At 45.1% G+C, this 15,542-nt stretch overlaps 1 protein-coding gene across 1 annotated transcript in view; it reads right to left on the bottom strand.

Moving 5' to 3' along the window:
• Positions 1-15,542, bottom strand: part of efna3a (ephrin-A3a) — a gene marked incomplete at both ends in the record, with an annotated part of 140,092 nt that overhangs the window by 9,259 nt on the left and 115,291 nt on the right. The window contains one exon of the mRNA XM_080735975.1: positions 12,798-12,878. Coding sequence (XP_080592101.1) covers positions 12,798-12,878 — 81 coding nt within the window. The remainder of the gene's footprint in view (positions 1-12,797; positions 12,879-15,542) is intronic.

Consider the following 15,542-nt stretch of genomic DNA (forward strand, 5'->3'; position numbering starts at 1 on the left):
AGAGAGTGAAGGCCAGCGGGGGTTTGTGTGTGTGTGTGTGTGTGTGTGTGTGCGTGCGTGCGTGCGTGCGTGCACGCGTGTGTGCGTGCGTGTGCATTGTTTACTGGCTTCAAATGTATTCTGCAGAGACCATCGCACGGCCGGAGGCTACGGTATGATTTGTTTTCCTTCAATACATTCTCCTTCTGTTTAAGCTGAGGATGCTCGCCCACCGCTGGGCCCGTCTGCTTTATCTTCCTCCTCTCTCCCTCCATCCTTATATCTCTCTTCCCCTTCGTGATCGCTTAATCCAAACCGCTTTCTGATTTCATTTACTTTTTCTTAACAGTTTCTCTTGCCCTCTCTCAACTTTGTTTTCATTGCTCTTCCGTCTCTCTCCTTTTTCGATCTCTATCCCACAGCTCGCCTGTTATAGCTCTCACCATTTCTCCTCCCTCCCTGTTGTTTTTTTTTATCCCTTTGCATTTCCATCTTCACATCTCTGGCCCATCTCTCTGTCTCTATGAAGACACTCAGGGTGTTCTGAGGCCCTTCTCTCTCTCTCTCTGCTCAAGGGCCTTCTCCAGGGACGTGCTGGCCATTGGGAAAACCGGGCCAACTCCCGAACGGCCGGTTCATTCCCGGCCGGTCCAGGCCGGCCATTAGGAAATGGGCCTGGGCGGCCAACAAAGTAAATCGTCACTGTTGGGCAGAAACCTTGTATCTCCAAGTTTCAAATTTGTAAATTTTTTCGCAAAGCAAAGCCCTGCTTCATCATACAAGGCCGTCGCACAAAAGTAGTGAAAACAGCAGATCTACAAGCACACAACGCCTCGCGGTGCGAGGCTAGTTTAAATCATTTTTCAAATGATAAATACAAAACAAACGGTTTTGGACATACAAGGTTTCCACCCGACAACGAGGAAATATCATTTCCTCATGTAATTGGCCCACTGGCTTGTCACTTGTCATGATCTGAAATGGCAAATCTTTGAGTAGCAGCAGCGCTATGGAGAGAGATCTCTCTCTATAGCGAGCAATGAGGGCCTCTCCAACTCTTTTTCCCGGGCTGAATCAGGGGCCCAGCACGTCCCTGGCCTTCTCTCTCTCTGTCTTTCCTTGGCGTCCGTGTTCCATGGACACTGTACAGTTCTCAGATATGAGCGGACATGATGAGGCTACACAAGAGGGCTTTGGCTGTCTGAAGGTGGAGAGTGATACAGACAATTGGGGTGGAGGGGGGCTACTGTATGTAAGTTGTCAGCTGTTGTACATTATTGACTGGCTGGCTTAGGTGTCTTCTATCCAGGTAAACATTGGTTTTTCATTCCGGGCCAGACCTGTCTTGACCTTATGGATTTGGGGGGAAGGGGGGGAGGGGGGGTTCAACTGTGTATGTGAGTAGAATGTGTTTGCTTGTACAGTAAGTCAATAATACTTTACGGACAATAGATTTCTTTTCATTCACAAATTGTGAAAACAGCAGATCTACAAACTCACAACATGATGCAACGCATTGTGAGATAGTAGATTGGATGTTTTCACTATTTGTCTTATTGATATATAGGGCTTACATTGTTAAGATTAAGAAAGCCTTTTTGTTAACCCTGTATGAAGGAATACCTGTTCATGTTTCATCAAGACTACACGGTTCACATAGAAAACATTATATTGAAACATCTGCCAGAGTGAAACATATGAGTCACCCAGTGACCTGCACACAGCCCTTCACTCCTGCCCCGTTTAATTAGTCAACTTCATTGTCATTTTCCTTATGGCAATTTGGCATTTGGAAATGCCAAATTGGAGAGTTTTGTTGGAAAGGAAAACAAAATTGTTTGTATTTCTATGCTCTACAATAAACTATCTCATTGTTCACACCTGCACGGCAGAAATGAGCAAAAATTAAGGTTACTCGCAGGTTTTGATATCAGTTCAGTTTTTTTTTATTGTAGCCAGATGCATTAATACATCCCATGTTTCGCTTTATTAAAATGTTTTGCCGGAAATATACGTTCTCTATTAAATTACCTGTGTTAAACTGTTGCGGGGCAAGGCATTTTGTCCGCTCTTTTAAATGTTGTCTGTGTTCACTTACTGATGCTCGTTTCAAGCTACACGTTTCACATGCAAGCACATACTGTATTCTATTGAGAGCTGAATACGTTTCACCTAAACTGGCAAACATCAAAGGAAATCACTCCTAGTGCGAGCAAGCGGTGCCTGGTATTCAAATCGTTGTTGTCGGGTAGAAACCTGGCATGTCCAAAACCTTCCTTTTTTTGTTATTATTTAAAAATATAATTAAAAAAATAGCCAAGCTACAAGCACACGCCTCGCATCGCGAGGCGTTGTGTGCTTGTAGATCTGCAATTTTCACTGCTTTTGTGCAACACTTTGGTATGATGAAGTAGGGCATAGTGCGACGATTCGTAAGGATCAAAGCGAGTTCAGGGGGCGGTCCCAAGGGAGCGCGCGCGCGGAGGGGGGTGGGTCACTAGGTCCTGCCCCCCCCCCTTACCCATAGTTCTTAGGGAAGTCAGATGGTGGGACTCAGTCTCGTTGCATAGCACTGCTGCTTGCTACCATGCGGCAGTACACACACAAGTGCCACACTTGTTGCTTGCAGGTAGCTGTGCTGCTGCCCACCGCTTGGAGAGGGTGCCTAACTTGGCTGAGTATTTCTGTCTGTTTCTGCTATTTTTCTATCGCTCAATTCATGTATGTTCAATGACCATACATGAAGCTAGTTAACATTTGTTTGTTAGGTTTCTTTAGAACTTGATTATATTGTGTTTTTCTCTAGATAGATATCCATTTACATTGTTATATTGCTGTTAATGTACTGACCTATTATCTTGTTTATTATTGCGATGTTGTATCTGCTTATTGTAAGTCGCTTTGGATTAAAAGCGTCTGCTAAATGCCTAAACTGTAAACTGTAAACTGTAAACTTAGCTGCCAAACTAAGAAGCTGTGTTCTTGGCCAGGTTGTATGGGAAGTTTGAGATTGTTATTCTGGTAATCGCTGAATTCTAAACTGCTGTTTCAAGGTTCAGATTTCTTGCTATCGTTGCTGGGGCCTAGCTGATTTCTGTACTTTCAGTTTGTTGCTAAAGCTATTTCAAAGGTGTTACAGGCTTGCTAAAGTTGCTAAAGGTAAACTCAGTATCATAGAAGTTGGCTGTGGCTACAGGCTAAATGCTAACTTATTTCGTGCCCTGGTGGGCCTTTACTGGGCTACCATGAGTTAAAGTAATCTCAGTCGTTGGGTTTGTCGATAACCATGTCAGTACTTGCAACGGCGCGGGCCGTATCGGCTAGCGCGGAACAACAGGTTTAATGTATAGTCAGCTAGGAGCTAGCTGGTGGCTATTGCTAGCCGGTAAGGATGCTGTTAGCTGGTAAATCAATGTGCTAGCCATGTCAAGGCATAGAGCGGCGAGAGCCGCGTGAAAACACAGCCCCGTAGCAGGTAATGAATCACGCTAGGAGGATTCAGTTTGTAGGTTGCAGGTGTCTGTAAACGGCAGAGTTCACCTAGCTCCTGAGCTAGCCGAGTCACGTCAAGCGGTGATTTACGGCATGACGTTCGGCAGCAAATACTAAGCGCTGCGTGTGGGAAATGTAGTTCTCTATCATGCCAAGCCTCGGCGTCGTGCTAGTAGCAAGCTTCGCCCGCAGCGTGCTTAATCTAGTTAGTATGGGGCCTATATTGCTTCTGCCTCGCCTCGGGTTATGTGTATGTTTTCCTCTTTTTGCACTGTCTGGCCGTCTTAACAGCTGCTGCTTATGAGGTGCTAGTTGCTATACCTTAGCAGCTACTAAATGGTTCCTGTTGCTTCTTGGACCATAGTAGGGCTGCTGCCATTTATCGTGGCATAGAAGCCCTCGCGGGAGGAACTATTAAAAAACAGTATTCGCCTCTCTTTGAGAAGCCTATTAAGGATGTTTTCCGTGTGAGCTCCTGGGAGGAGGAAAACCCGCAGGCTATACAGTTTACGTGCGAACTTGTTTTGCTTCCGCTAACACAGTCGTGCCTGTCTGTCCTGACGTCACCAGTTGAACTCGCTAGTGCATGCAGGGAATCGTAGTCTACTCTAAATGCTCGATAGACCACCCTCCCTCCCTCCCATCCAGCTAAACATTCTCTTTCAGTTTCAGCATCCATCAGCTGTAGCTTTTCCTCGCATCGTAGGCTTTTAGTTGATAAGTTCTAAGTTGTCAGCGGTACTGCTATACTAAATGCTATAAAAAACCAGCAAGTTATTGTTTCTACTGCATGTCAAGCTGTTACCAGGGTGTTGAGTGTTTTCTGCTAACATGTTGTCATTACTGCTCCAGTATGGCAGCTCCAGGCTAAAGCGGCACAGGTCCAGCTAAATCACTTTCTTAACAGCGTCTCGCTGCGGCGGCTATAAGGGCGCGGCTAACACCAGGTCTACGTTTTAACTTCAGGTTCCTAACCTAAAATCATGTTTATTTTTCAGGTTTCCTAACCCTAACATCAGGTCTATCTTTCAGCTTCGGGCTAAAGCCGACGCATAGCGACAGCTACAGCAGGTCGTCTTTGCAGCGTCGCACGGCAGCTGCGGGGTGTTTCTACTGCATGTTAAGCTGCTACCAGTGTTTCAGAAGTTAAAGGGGTTTAACTCAAATATTTGTTGCAAACTAAGGTTATAGTACTGGGTCACATAGCACACCGTATGTTCTAGTGGTGTTTCCGTAGCCGCTGCACTTGGCTTCAGTACTGTTTTCCTTCAGCTCATGCTAAAGCTAATACTTGCTGGTTGCTATTCATCCTGTCTATTATTCCAGCTTCAGGCCGGCGCGGCTGCAGGCCCACGGCTAGGACAGCAGGTTATCATGGCAGCTTTAGCTGCAGGTTCCACTAATCATGTCATGAAGGTTATGTTTCTAGCTTCGTCTAATGCTGTGTGCGGCTGGGAGTCCAGTCGGGAGTCGGTCGGCACCACGGAGGGTATCGCTGCGACGGCCACAGCTGTTTCCGCTGCTGCCTTGGGACAGCCGGCCCGCCAGCCTCCTGACTTCCCGGCGGCCCGCGAGCCCACGACGGAGGCACGTAGGGCACAGGCTCATCTTCCGGGGGGAGCGGCACACCGACACCGCCGTCACGCCGCAAAGGAACGCCAGTTCTAGCGCCAACGGCGGGAGCCAGTTTTCTCGCCAGCGACGGCTGCCCTGGAAGCACGGCGGAGCCAGACTCTAGCAGGTAAATAGCAGCGCATTTGCTTGTTAAGTTCTGTCAGGGTGCAGTCGCTCTAAGCTGGGGAATTTACGCATATCGGTTGGGCCACGTTTTGGTATGGTTTGACTTTAAAAGTCAAGAGATGGGTTGTAGAGTTTCTTATGTGTGCATCAGCAAACTCTGCAGCAGAACTAACTCACTTTTTCGTCCTGTATTTCCATGCTGAAACACCTGGCTGTCCGCCCGATGTCTGCCCCAACGACCCTCTGTTCCATGACGCATGCTGGTTCGCCGCGAGACTGAGGGAGGAGGGCCAGAGTGAAGGCGTCGCGCCATCTCTCTACACACCGCATTCCCTGCGGAGCGGAGCAGTTTCGGCAGCGGTGCCCCGGGCGCGGAGCAGCTTCAGCGGCGGCGCTCCGGGCGCCCTCGGGCTCAGCCAGATGCCCTGAGGAGCCACACTCTAGCAGGTAAATAGCAACGCATTCGCTTGTTCGATTCTGTGAGCGTTCAGCCGCTCTCTAAGCTTGCTAATAATAGGCAACCATAGTTACATGGCAGCGTCTTACTTGTACTGAATGTTGGGCTTTAGCCGCTCTCTAGGCTTGCATAGCTTGCCTTTAAAGGTCAAGACGGGTATCTCGTGGAGATTCTCATATGTGCAGCAGCAGACTCTGCAGCAGAGCGCTCCGTGGGCTGCGAAAATTTCTCTGTGATCCTAAAAGTCAGCGTCCTTAGGCGTGGTTTCATTGTTATGGTCAGCTAAAGCTAAGATTGTAATTTCTGCGGCAAGCACATGCGGTCACCAAGGCCAGGCTTAAGATGCGACTAGCACATGGCCTCTGAAGATTGCAGCTCGCAGTTTAAGCAGGGAAGGTACACCAGTGTCAGTCGCAGAACTAACTCTCCCTTCTGTCCTTTCATGTCCATGCTGAACACCGGGCCGTCTGCCCGACGTCCTCGTCACACGACCCCCGGAGAGAGCTGCCAGATTTGCGGCCCGCCCCTCTTCACTCTGCATTCTCTCCGGATCGGAGCAGCCACACCACCAGCACTTCTGGTGCCCTCAGCTAACTCAAGATCCTGCACGCCAAGCTATCAAGCACACACAACACAGGACTGACCGAAGCGTAATGGTTCCAAGCTGGAGTTGGACGCGTTTCAGTTAACGCTTCTGCTGCTGATGTTAATAGTGCTGCAGGCACTATTAGCAGGGTTGTTCCATAGGGTTTTATTTTGCATCGCTGCGAGTTATAAATTCTATCATGCAAAAGCTAGGTGGTTGCTGGGGTGTTAGTTAGGTAGGATGTGAAGCTGTATGGCGCTGTAGTTATATGAATTAAAGGTTTCATCGCTGCTTCTGGTTCTGCTGTCTATATATATATACGTCCATGTTGCTGCTCCCGCTTTTCTCTAGGGTGTTTTAGTATGGCTTCAGTCAGATTGCAGTATATCGTTATAGTCAGCAGTACCACCTTCCTCACCGTTGGTTCGGTCTGCCAGCTGCTAACATTCTTAATTATTAAATTGCTTTAGCAGTACTTATAGCGTTTTTGGCAAGCTGCCAATATCATTGCTTAATATTTTGCTTAGTAATATTGGCTAGCACTGGCATGGGATTCTGAGATTTTGGCGTGCTTTGGGGGTTTGTAGTTTTGGGGGGTATCGGGCCAGGGCTCGCTGTAATTAGATTATGCCCTCGATGCTCATGGTAACATGAGGATCGTGGGTTCAGCGAGCCATGGCCCGAGGCAGAACCCCATGCCAAACCATGCTAACTTAGGCTATAGATTCTATGCTGTCTTATAGTAGAGCTAAGGTAGGCTGCCAATACTATGCGCTTAGATATAGGTTTAGATTCTATGCTGTCTCTATAGTAGGGTGCTCAATATGCCATGTTGTGTGATGCTTGCTTTCTGCTTCATTCTGGTCAATAAAGTATATCTTAACCCAAGTGATCGTCTCCTGAAATAGTGCGACGATTCGTAAGGATCAAAGCGAGTTCAGGGGGCGGTCCCAAGGGAGCGCGCGCGCGGAGGGGGGTGGGTCACTAGGTCCTGCCCCCCCCCCTTACCCATAGTTCTTAGGGAAGTCAGATGGTGGGACTCAGTCTCGTTGCATAGCACTGCCCCGCCACCACCCCAGCGCCACCTTCAGGTTCTGCCTTAGATCCCCCTCGGGGGGTATCGGGCCAGGGCTCGCTGTAATTAGATTATGCCCTCGATGCTCATGGTAACATGAGGATCGTGGGTTCAGCGAGCCATGGCCCGAGGCAGAACCCCATGCCAAACCATGCTAACTTAGGCTATAGATTCTATGCTGTCTTATAGTAGAGCTAAGGTAGGCTGCCAATACTATGCGCTTAGATATAGGTTTAGATTCTATGCTGTCTCTATAGTAGGGTGCTCAATATGCCATGTTGTGTGATGCTTGCTTTCTGCTTCATTCTGGTCAATAAAGTATATCTTAACCCAAGTGATCGTCTCCTGAATTTAATTTACCAAAGAACATTTGAAACTTGGAGATACGAGGTTTCTGCCTGACAGTGATGAAATGGTACTCCTCTGTTGAGTGTGTGCTGGTATACGCCATTACTACTCTGTTTGAAGAGAGTGTGCTGGTATTCAGGCAGTACTACTCTGTTTGCACGCTGTAATTTATTGAATGAGACTATAGCATCTCCTAGAGGTCCGAAATCTCAACTGATTTGAAACTGGTGAGGAAAAACACAAGATTTTGGATAAACTTTTTCCAAACCGTTAGTAATTAGAGTTGAAAATTAAGCAACAGAACAGTATGTCTTTTCATCCTAATCAGCTCCCTCCTGCCTGCCTGTTATTTAGAGTAACTAACCTGCCTGTGCCATCATGAGCTGTGTCAGGCAGTGATTAAAGACGTAATGGTCCTTGTCTTGAAGATACTCGGGGGATCAGTGCCCAACTGCCCATGTATCTGTCAAAACTACTTAGGGGTGGGCGATATGGAAAAATACAATAACACAATATTTTTCCAAGCTGTATCATGATACACAATCTTATCATGATTCTTTTTCAAGTTGGTTTTATGGTTATTTTTCAAGTTACTTTACAGTACAACCACCTACAAGGTAACAAAAACTAAAAGAAAAAGGAGTAAAAGACCATCTAGACCAGTGGTCCTCAAAGAGTGGTGTCCAGGGACTCTCTGGATTCCTTTTGGGAGGTCTAAATCGACCCTTTCAAGTATGTAACTCTGACAGTATGCAAATGAAACCAAATTACATTTTAAGGTTTGAGAACTACTGATTTAGACCAAAATGCTGGTTTAAATTAATTCTGAATTTAACAATTCAACAGGAGTTTTTATAAGGATCACTCATTGTATCACGATATATGCAATATCTCTGAAAAGGCATATTGTGGAGACATTGTATCATCTCAACGATATTTATCACCATATTGCCCACCGCTAAAACTACTAAACTAGGCTGAGAGACACCCAGGGGCACAAAGAAACCAGAGGGAGCTCCACCAATCTCATTCCCCCCAAATTCTGCACAAACATGGGGATGAATGCAATCTACTGTTCCGTCACCGAAATGTGTAACACCCTATCACCAGCCACCAAACTTTGCTAGTCCCTATCCTCATTCAAAACCACCCTAAAAAGAGCACCGGTCTGCAAATTGCAACTGGGCCATTTAAGTCCTGATTATGAATTGAATACATATAGGACCACAATGGAAACAAGCCCTCAGGGCTTTGTTGTGTTATCCTGTTAGCATTGCTTGCGTAATTGCACTTGCTGTACTGTTTGCCGTTTGTATTCAATCAATCAGTCAATCAATTGGCTGTGAATGTGTTCCTAAAAACTATAAACAAGAACTAATAACAAGATTTGATTCAAGCTTACAAATATTAACTCCAACTATATAAATAAAGTCTTGTTTAGTTTTCTGTTTCCATGTTTTTATTGTTGGTAGTGGTAATGGTGTAAATGTCTACATGTACTTATGTCTTGTTCCTTGTTTTGTCAGAGCTGCAAAAAATTCTGGACTGAAACCAAATACCACCAACCTGGTTGTGACATGGCAATAAAAGTAACTTGAAAAGTAACTTGAACTTGATAAAGTTCAAGTTGTGGGTCCGTTTGTCTGTGTGTGAGAGGGAGGGAGGGAGCCTATGTCACCCACATATTAACCCAGAAAGGTTATTTGACCCATGCACCGGTTACTGAAACTTGAACGCGCTGTTGGACGCACCACAAACAAACATGTTGTCTGCTCACCAACCCCTGAGGCTTGATGTGTACCAGGGCACAGAGAGACACTGTGCTGAGGTGCAGCACGGCACATGGCAACACACTGGCCATCCCTATACCTACATGCATGTGTCTCACCAAAGACCCTACTCTTTTAAATCATGAAATGTATGAATTGCCATTTTCCAATGGCCCTCTGTAAATGTGGTTCATCATTGCGACCGAAGGTCGCAGTATACCATGAGAAATGTCACAGCTTGTCTCCGCCTGTCTGTCTGTCTGTTCAGTCAGTCAGTCCGTCCGTCCTTCTGTACAGGGACATCACGTGATATCACCTCATCAAAGATCAAACCCTGGATATCCATACTGTGTCAGTCAGCCAGTCAGTCAGTCAGTACACATTTTTACAGTCTATGGGTAGGTTCCCTTGTCACTGTGACATCACAGGTGACATCACCTATGTAAAAGTCCATATATGGTTATCCCTTTTATGCCCATATATGAAGAAGATGGCAAAGGCATGGCCCATATCTGTGTGGCTGGTTCAGATAGGGATCTCCATGTATGGCCATAACATATATTGTATACATATTATTATAAATAAAGGATAAAATAAAATAAAAAGTCCATATATGGTCATTCCCAGAAACAAAATCCCTTTTATGCCCAGGCCTGTCAATCCCAGGCCCTAACTGGCCCAAGAGCCTGCTTTACTCTGATTTACACCCTACCTTCCCCGAAAACATTAATATTAAGTCCATATATGTATATGGATATATATTAATAAAGGATAAAATAAATAAAATGTCCATATACAGTATGGGCATTCCCAGATGATGCCCTGTTAGGGCACCCCTTATGGCCATATATGGAGATCCACAGGCATCAAACCCAGGCCCTAACTTGCCAAGGCCCTGCTTGGCTTTACAAATTAACATATGTTGTATGCCCATATACGGAGATCCCTGTCCCAATGTCAGCAATATTAAGGACATATCTGGGAATGCCCATATTTGGTAATGGCCATATATGGGCATGTTTTGACATAACATTGTTGACTATCATGCAGGGGTCTCCATATATGGGTAACTCGTCCGATATACATCACTGGCCAGATGGCCAAGAATTGGCACGATCTCGCCCTTTAGGGCGAGGTCGCATGTCAACCCTGAGGCGTCTTACTAGTGTTATTAATTCCTAACCAAAAAGGGAATACAAGGAAGTATGACGTTCGTGAGAAGTGCTACCAAAAATGTATTTAATATAGTTTGATAAGAAGTTAACTCATTTGCATATTATGAATATCAAGAAAGAAGAAAAACAACCATCCCAATTCCCCACGCTTTGTTGCTTGCCATTGCATGGCATCTTCAAAGTCGTCTTCCCATGAACATTTCTCATACGAGATGACATTTCATGAAAAGGCCAAGAGATCAACAAATCTGTGGAAATACCATATGCCTTTGTTACATCACAAGTGTTGACCTACGGAAATTCTATTACTCCATTTCACGGTCAGGAGCGAGGCGGCTCAGCGTGAAAGACAAACATATGTAACATATATCTTACTTAAACTGGTAGAATTGTTATCTTATTAGATTAATGCTGAAGTCTGAATGTAAGTATATACTGTACATAACAGGGCATTCACAAATAGTGATTTTTAGTATTCGAATTATTCAACCTCAAAGTATTCGAATAGTCGAATATTCGACAGGACTGGCCAAACTGTCTAATATTACAGTTTTTCATGATTGTTAAAGCACAAAAATCTAAAATTCAGCACAATTTTCACAACCTTAACTGCATGAACCTATTGCTTGCCCCGATTTGGCACTACTTCACACTCCCTTTTCTGCATTAGACTCGGATTTTCTTTCTTTACACTCCAATTTTTGGTTGTTGCACACACTTCTCACGTCAAATCTCAAAGCATCATCCTATAACACACGGATGTCAATTACAATTCACCTTGTTGTCGAAACACTATACACAATGTTCAGTTGTTGCACACACTTCTCATGTAAAATCTCAAAGTATCAACACACAACACACAACTATTCAAAACTCTACACATTCAAGTCTGATGTCAATTACACAAGTACCTTGTTGTCTAAACACTATACACAATGTTCAGTTGTTGCACAACTGAACATTGAGACAGGAACCGGAGGCAGAGATGGGCACAAAATATGATTTGAAATACAAAGATAGGCCTACAAATACCAGCCCAGGATATTGTCACCAGGATAGTATCCTGGTCAATATTAGACCAAGTACTGACCAAGTATTTAGATTTTTTTCAAAATACTTTTTTGTATTTTGTGCCCATCTCTGACCAGAGGCATGGTGCCTAAATCTACAGTAAATCATGTACCCAAATACGTAAAACTTTTTGGATGCATATTGCCATATTGTGTGCTGTTTTATGTTTTACAAATAAAAAAGTAGGCCAAACTGAGTAATTTTACAAAAGGAGAAATAGCTCATTCTCCCGAGTCAATGTCATTCATATGGTGTGTTCCAATTCAATGGTGTGTTTTCAATTTTGCACTCCAGTGTGCTGTAAATGCTAGGTAGTGTGCAGCAAACGCTTAGTTGTGTGTACTGAATGAAAGGTATGTGTCATTTGAAAATATGGCAGTGTGTACCAAATAAAACACGAGTTCCATTTTGTGAACACAGTTAAGTGATTTTATGGCAAAGAGTCATCTTGGGAAGGGAGTGTCAGGTGAAATGAAAACACAAGTTCCATTTTGTCAACACAGTTAAGTGATTTGATGGCAAAGTGATCATCTTGGGAAGGGAGTGTGAGGTTTAGCATTTTGTGTGTGAGGTTTTCAGTTTTGTGTGTGCAGTTTTGAAAAAGCCGTTAGTGTAGTGAAAAACGTGTGTTAACAATCATGAAAAACTGTAAGTAAGCAAGAGGCGAACATTGTGAAAATAGTCGATCCACATGCGTTGCGAGGCGTTGTGAGCATGTAGATCTGCTATTTTCACAATATTTATCTGCGGAACCGAGTCACATTAAATGTAATACCTACAATTCCAAGTGCTTGTCAGGGTGGGGGTCCCCAGTTCAAATATCTTTATTTTGGGGATAACAGCCTAAAAAGGTGTGAGAACCCCTGGTATAGAGCATAAAAATCTTTTTAAAGAGAAAACAATACAAAAATAAAAATAGGCGAATCTTCGACTTCGGTGAACAGCGTCGAATAGTGACTTTGATATTCGAATATTCAAATATTCGAATATTCGGTGAATGCCCAAGTACATAATGATGTGATTCATTACATACATATATGCACATGGAGGTCATGGAATGCATGTGTCTGGTGGGTCCAATGTAGAGCACGGTGGAACCACTCACCAATTTCATGTATTTTGATGTTTGGTCTGACCGTGTAGTCAGGAGGTGTCTGACTGGAGTCATCATCGTCTGCCTGAGAGACTGAGAGGTGCAACACAGAACACACACACACACACACACACAGGAGATAGAGAGAGAGAGAGAGAGAGAGAGAAAGAGAGAGAGAGAGAGAGAAATAACAAGGGGAAAAGAGAGAAATACAGAGAGAGCGAGGCAAGGGTTGAAGAGAGAGACAGAGAGAGAGAGAGAGAAGAAGAAAAGAGCAGGAAAGGTAGAGGAGAGAAAGAAAGACAGCGGAGAAAGAGGAGAGACAGAAAGCGGAATAATTGGACAAAAAAGAGAAACACAGAGAGAGAGAGAGAGAGAGAGAGAGAGAGAGAGAGAGCACACACATCATTAAAACACAGCAGGAAATAAAATGTGCCTTTTTAGACCACTGTTATACAAGCTGTCCATCTACAGTACATGTAGCTGGCAGTGTGGGCCCCGTTGGTTTGGCGGCCAAACTTAATATCCCTTCCTCTGAAGGTTTGTACAAATGGAACCAAATATTTGGTTCTATTTGTACAGTTCTTTGAAGTAGAATTGACGCTAAGGATTTTTACTGTGTACTGTTACTGTCTAGACATGGAATTACTTTCTCTCTGCACTGCCAGTTTGTAAATGAATAAATGAAAGTGGTTGTGTGTGTGCGCGCGTGTGTGTGTGTGTGTGTGTGTGCGTGTGTGCGTGTGTGCGCGTGTGTGTGTCTTTGTGAGGGAGAAAGATATTGAGTCATTGTGAACGCTCTGCCAGATTGAAAGTGTATGCGTGCATGAATGACAGAAAGATATGAGAGAGTGCTCTGCAAAATTTTAAATTAATGTGCGTGTCTGTGGTGTATACGTGTGTGTGTGTGTGTGTGTGTGTGTGTGTGTGTGTGTGTGTGTGTGTGTGTGTGTGTGTGTGTGTGTGTGTGTGTGTGTGTGTGTGTGTGCGCGCGAGAGAGAGAAAGAGAGAGAAGTTTTGTTCTCTGCCAGTTCATACTTTAACTGTGTGCTCATGTGTGAGCGCACAGATTGAAATCTAAAGTGCCTGTGTGTGTGTGTGTGTGTGTGTGTGTGTGTGTGCGTGCGTGCGTGCGTGCGTGCGTGCGTGCGTGCGTGCGTGCGTGCGTGCGTGTGTGTGTGAGAGAGAGAGAGAGAGAGAGAGAGAGAGAGAGAGAGAGAGAGAGAGAGAGAGAGAGAGATACTATAATGTCGATCCAACAACGCTCTATACATGTGAACGGAGAGACAGACAGCATATGGGGTATTTGCATAGGAGCGGAAACGTCCCTTCGCTACGTGGAAATGCACATAATGTAAAGCATATGCTGTGGATTTGTATCAAAGCCTCTGAAGGGATGGGTTCGGACAGAGGCGGAAACCCAGAGAACACACAGTGAAATCCTCGGCGTCCGTTTAACCCGCGGTATGAAAGCATGACCCGTAAGCACCCCGCCGGGGTCCATCTTTAACACTCTCTCTGAGTTAAATGAGCGCTGAGGATTTTGCGGGGAATTAATTGGCTTTTTTGATGGCAAGCTGTTAAAGTGACCTCTCTTTGCAAAGGTTGGAGTCTGTAAACGGGACAAATGAACACACACACACACACACACATACACACACAAACACATGCGCGTGCACTGACTCACATCAGTTAAAGTTAAAATCTCTCTCTCCCTCTCTCCCCCTCTCACACACACATACACACAAATACACACTCGTGTGCGCACACAGACAGGGGAAAATGGAAGCATGGCAGACATTTGACTAGATGGACCGTGACACTGGGCAGGGGGGGGGGGGGGGGGTTAAGGTCATGTGTACATGGGGGGGGGGGGGGCTGACATTGACATTGGCCTCAGAATGCTATGTATTGCTACTGACAAGGTTAGAGGTGGTCGGCCGGCGAGCTTTCAGCGCCTGGTGTGGGGGGGGCTGTGGTGTAAAGCAGTGGTTCTCAACCTTTTCAAGGCCGCGACCCCCAAAATAATCCTATTTGAACTGGGGACCCCTCCGTCCCCACCCTGATGAGCACTAAGAGTTGAAGCATTACATTTCTCATAGCAGATAGCTATTTTCACAATTTCTGCCAGTTTGACAGTTTGCCCAATATTTAGAGGTAGAGTCGTTTTAGAGGTATTAAAAAGTCCTTAACTTGTCACTTTATAAATGTGAAGATACCCTCTATATACTTAAATGTTATGTTGGTTTGTTTACTTTTGAGTGAGAAAACAATTTTGCACATTTAGTTAATCATCTGGGGACCCCCCAAAATAATTTAGGGGGCAGAGAGTGAGAGACACCAGGAGAGAGAGAGAGAGAGAGAGAGAGAGAGAGAGAGAGATTGTGGGAGAGAGAGGTGTACCAAAGGATAGGCAGAGCGTTGACAGAGGTGTGATGAAAAGCATTAAGCATGTCTCCTCTCCTCCGTCGGCTCTCTTGAACAGCTCCACGGGACCATATCAGGCACGAGAGGAGGTTTGGGGGCGGGGGGGGGGGGGGGGGGGGGGGCATTACTGTAATTGCACTGAGACGGAGAAGAGAACATTAAGCCATCTCTCTCACAGAACTGCCTTGAAGGGACCATCAAAACCCACCAAGGCAGTGTAGGGTGGAAATGTGTGTGTGTGTGTGTGTGTGTGTGTGTGTGTGTGTGTGTGTGTGTGTGTGTGTGTGTGTGTGTGTGTGTGTGTGTGTGTGTGTGTGTGTGATATATATA

The sequence above is a fragment of the Nannobrachium achirus genome, assembly GCF_963921795.1.
Source record: "Nannobrachium achirus genome assembly, chromosome: 10".
Classification (NCBI taxonomy): Eukaryota; Metazoa; Chordata; class Actinopteri; order Myctophiformes; family Myctophidae; genus Nannobrachium; species Nannobrachium achirus.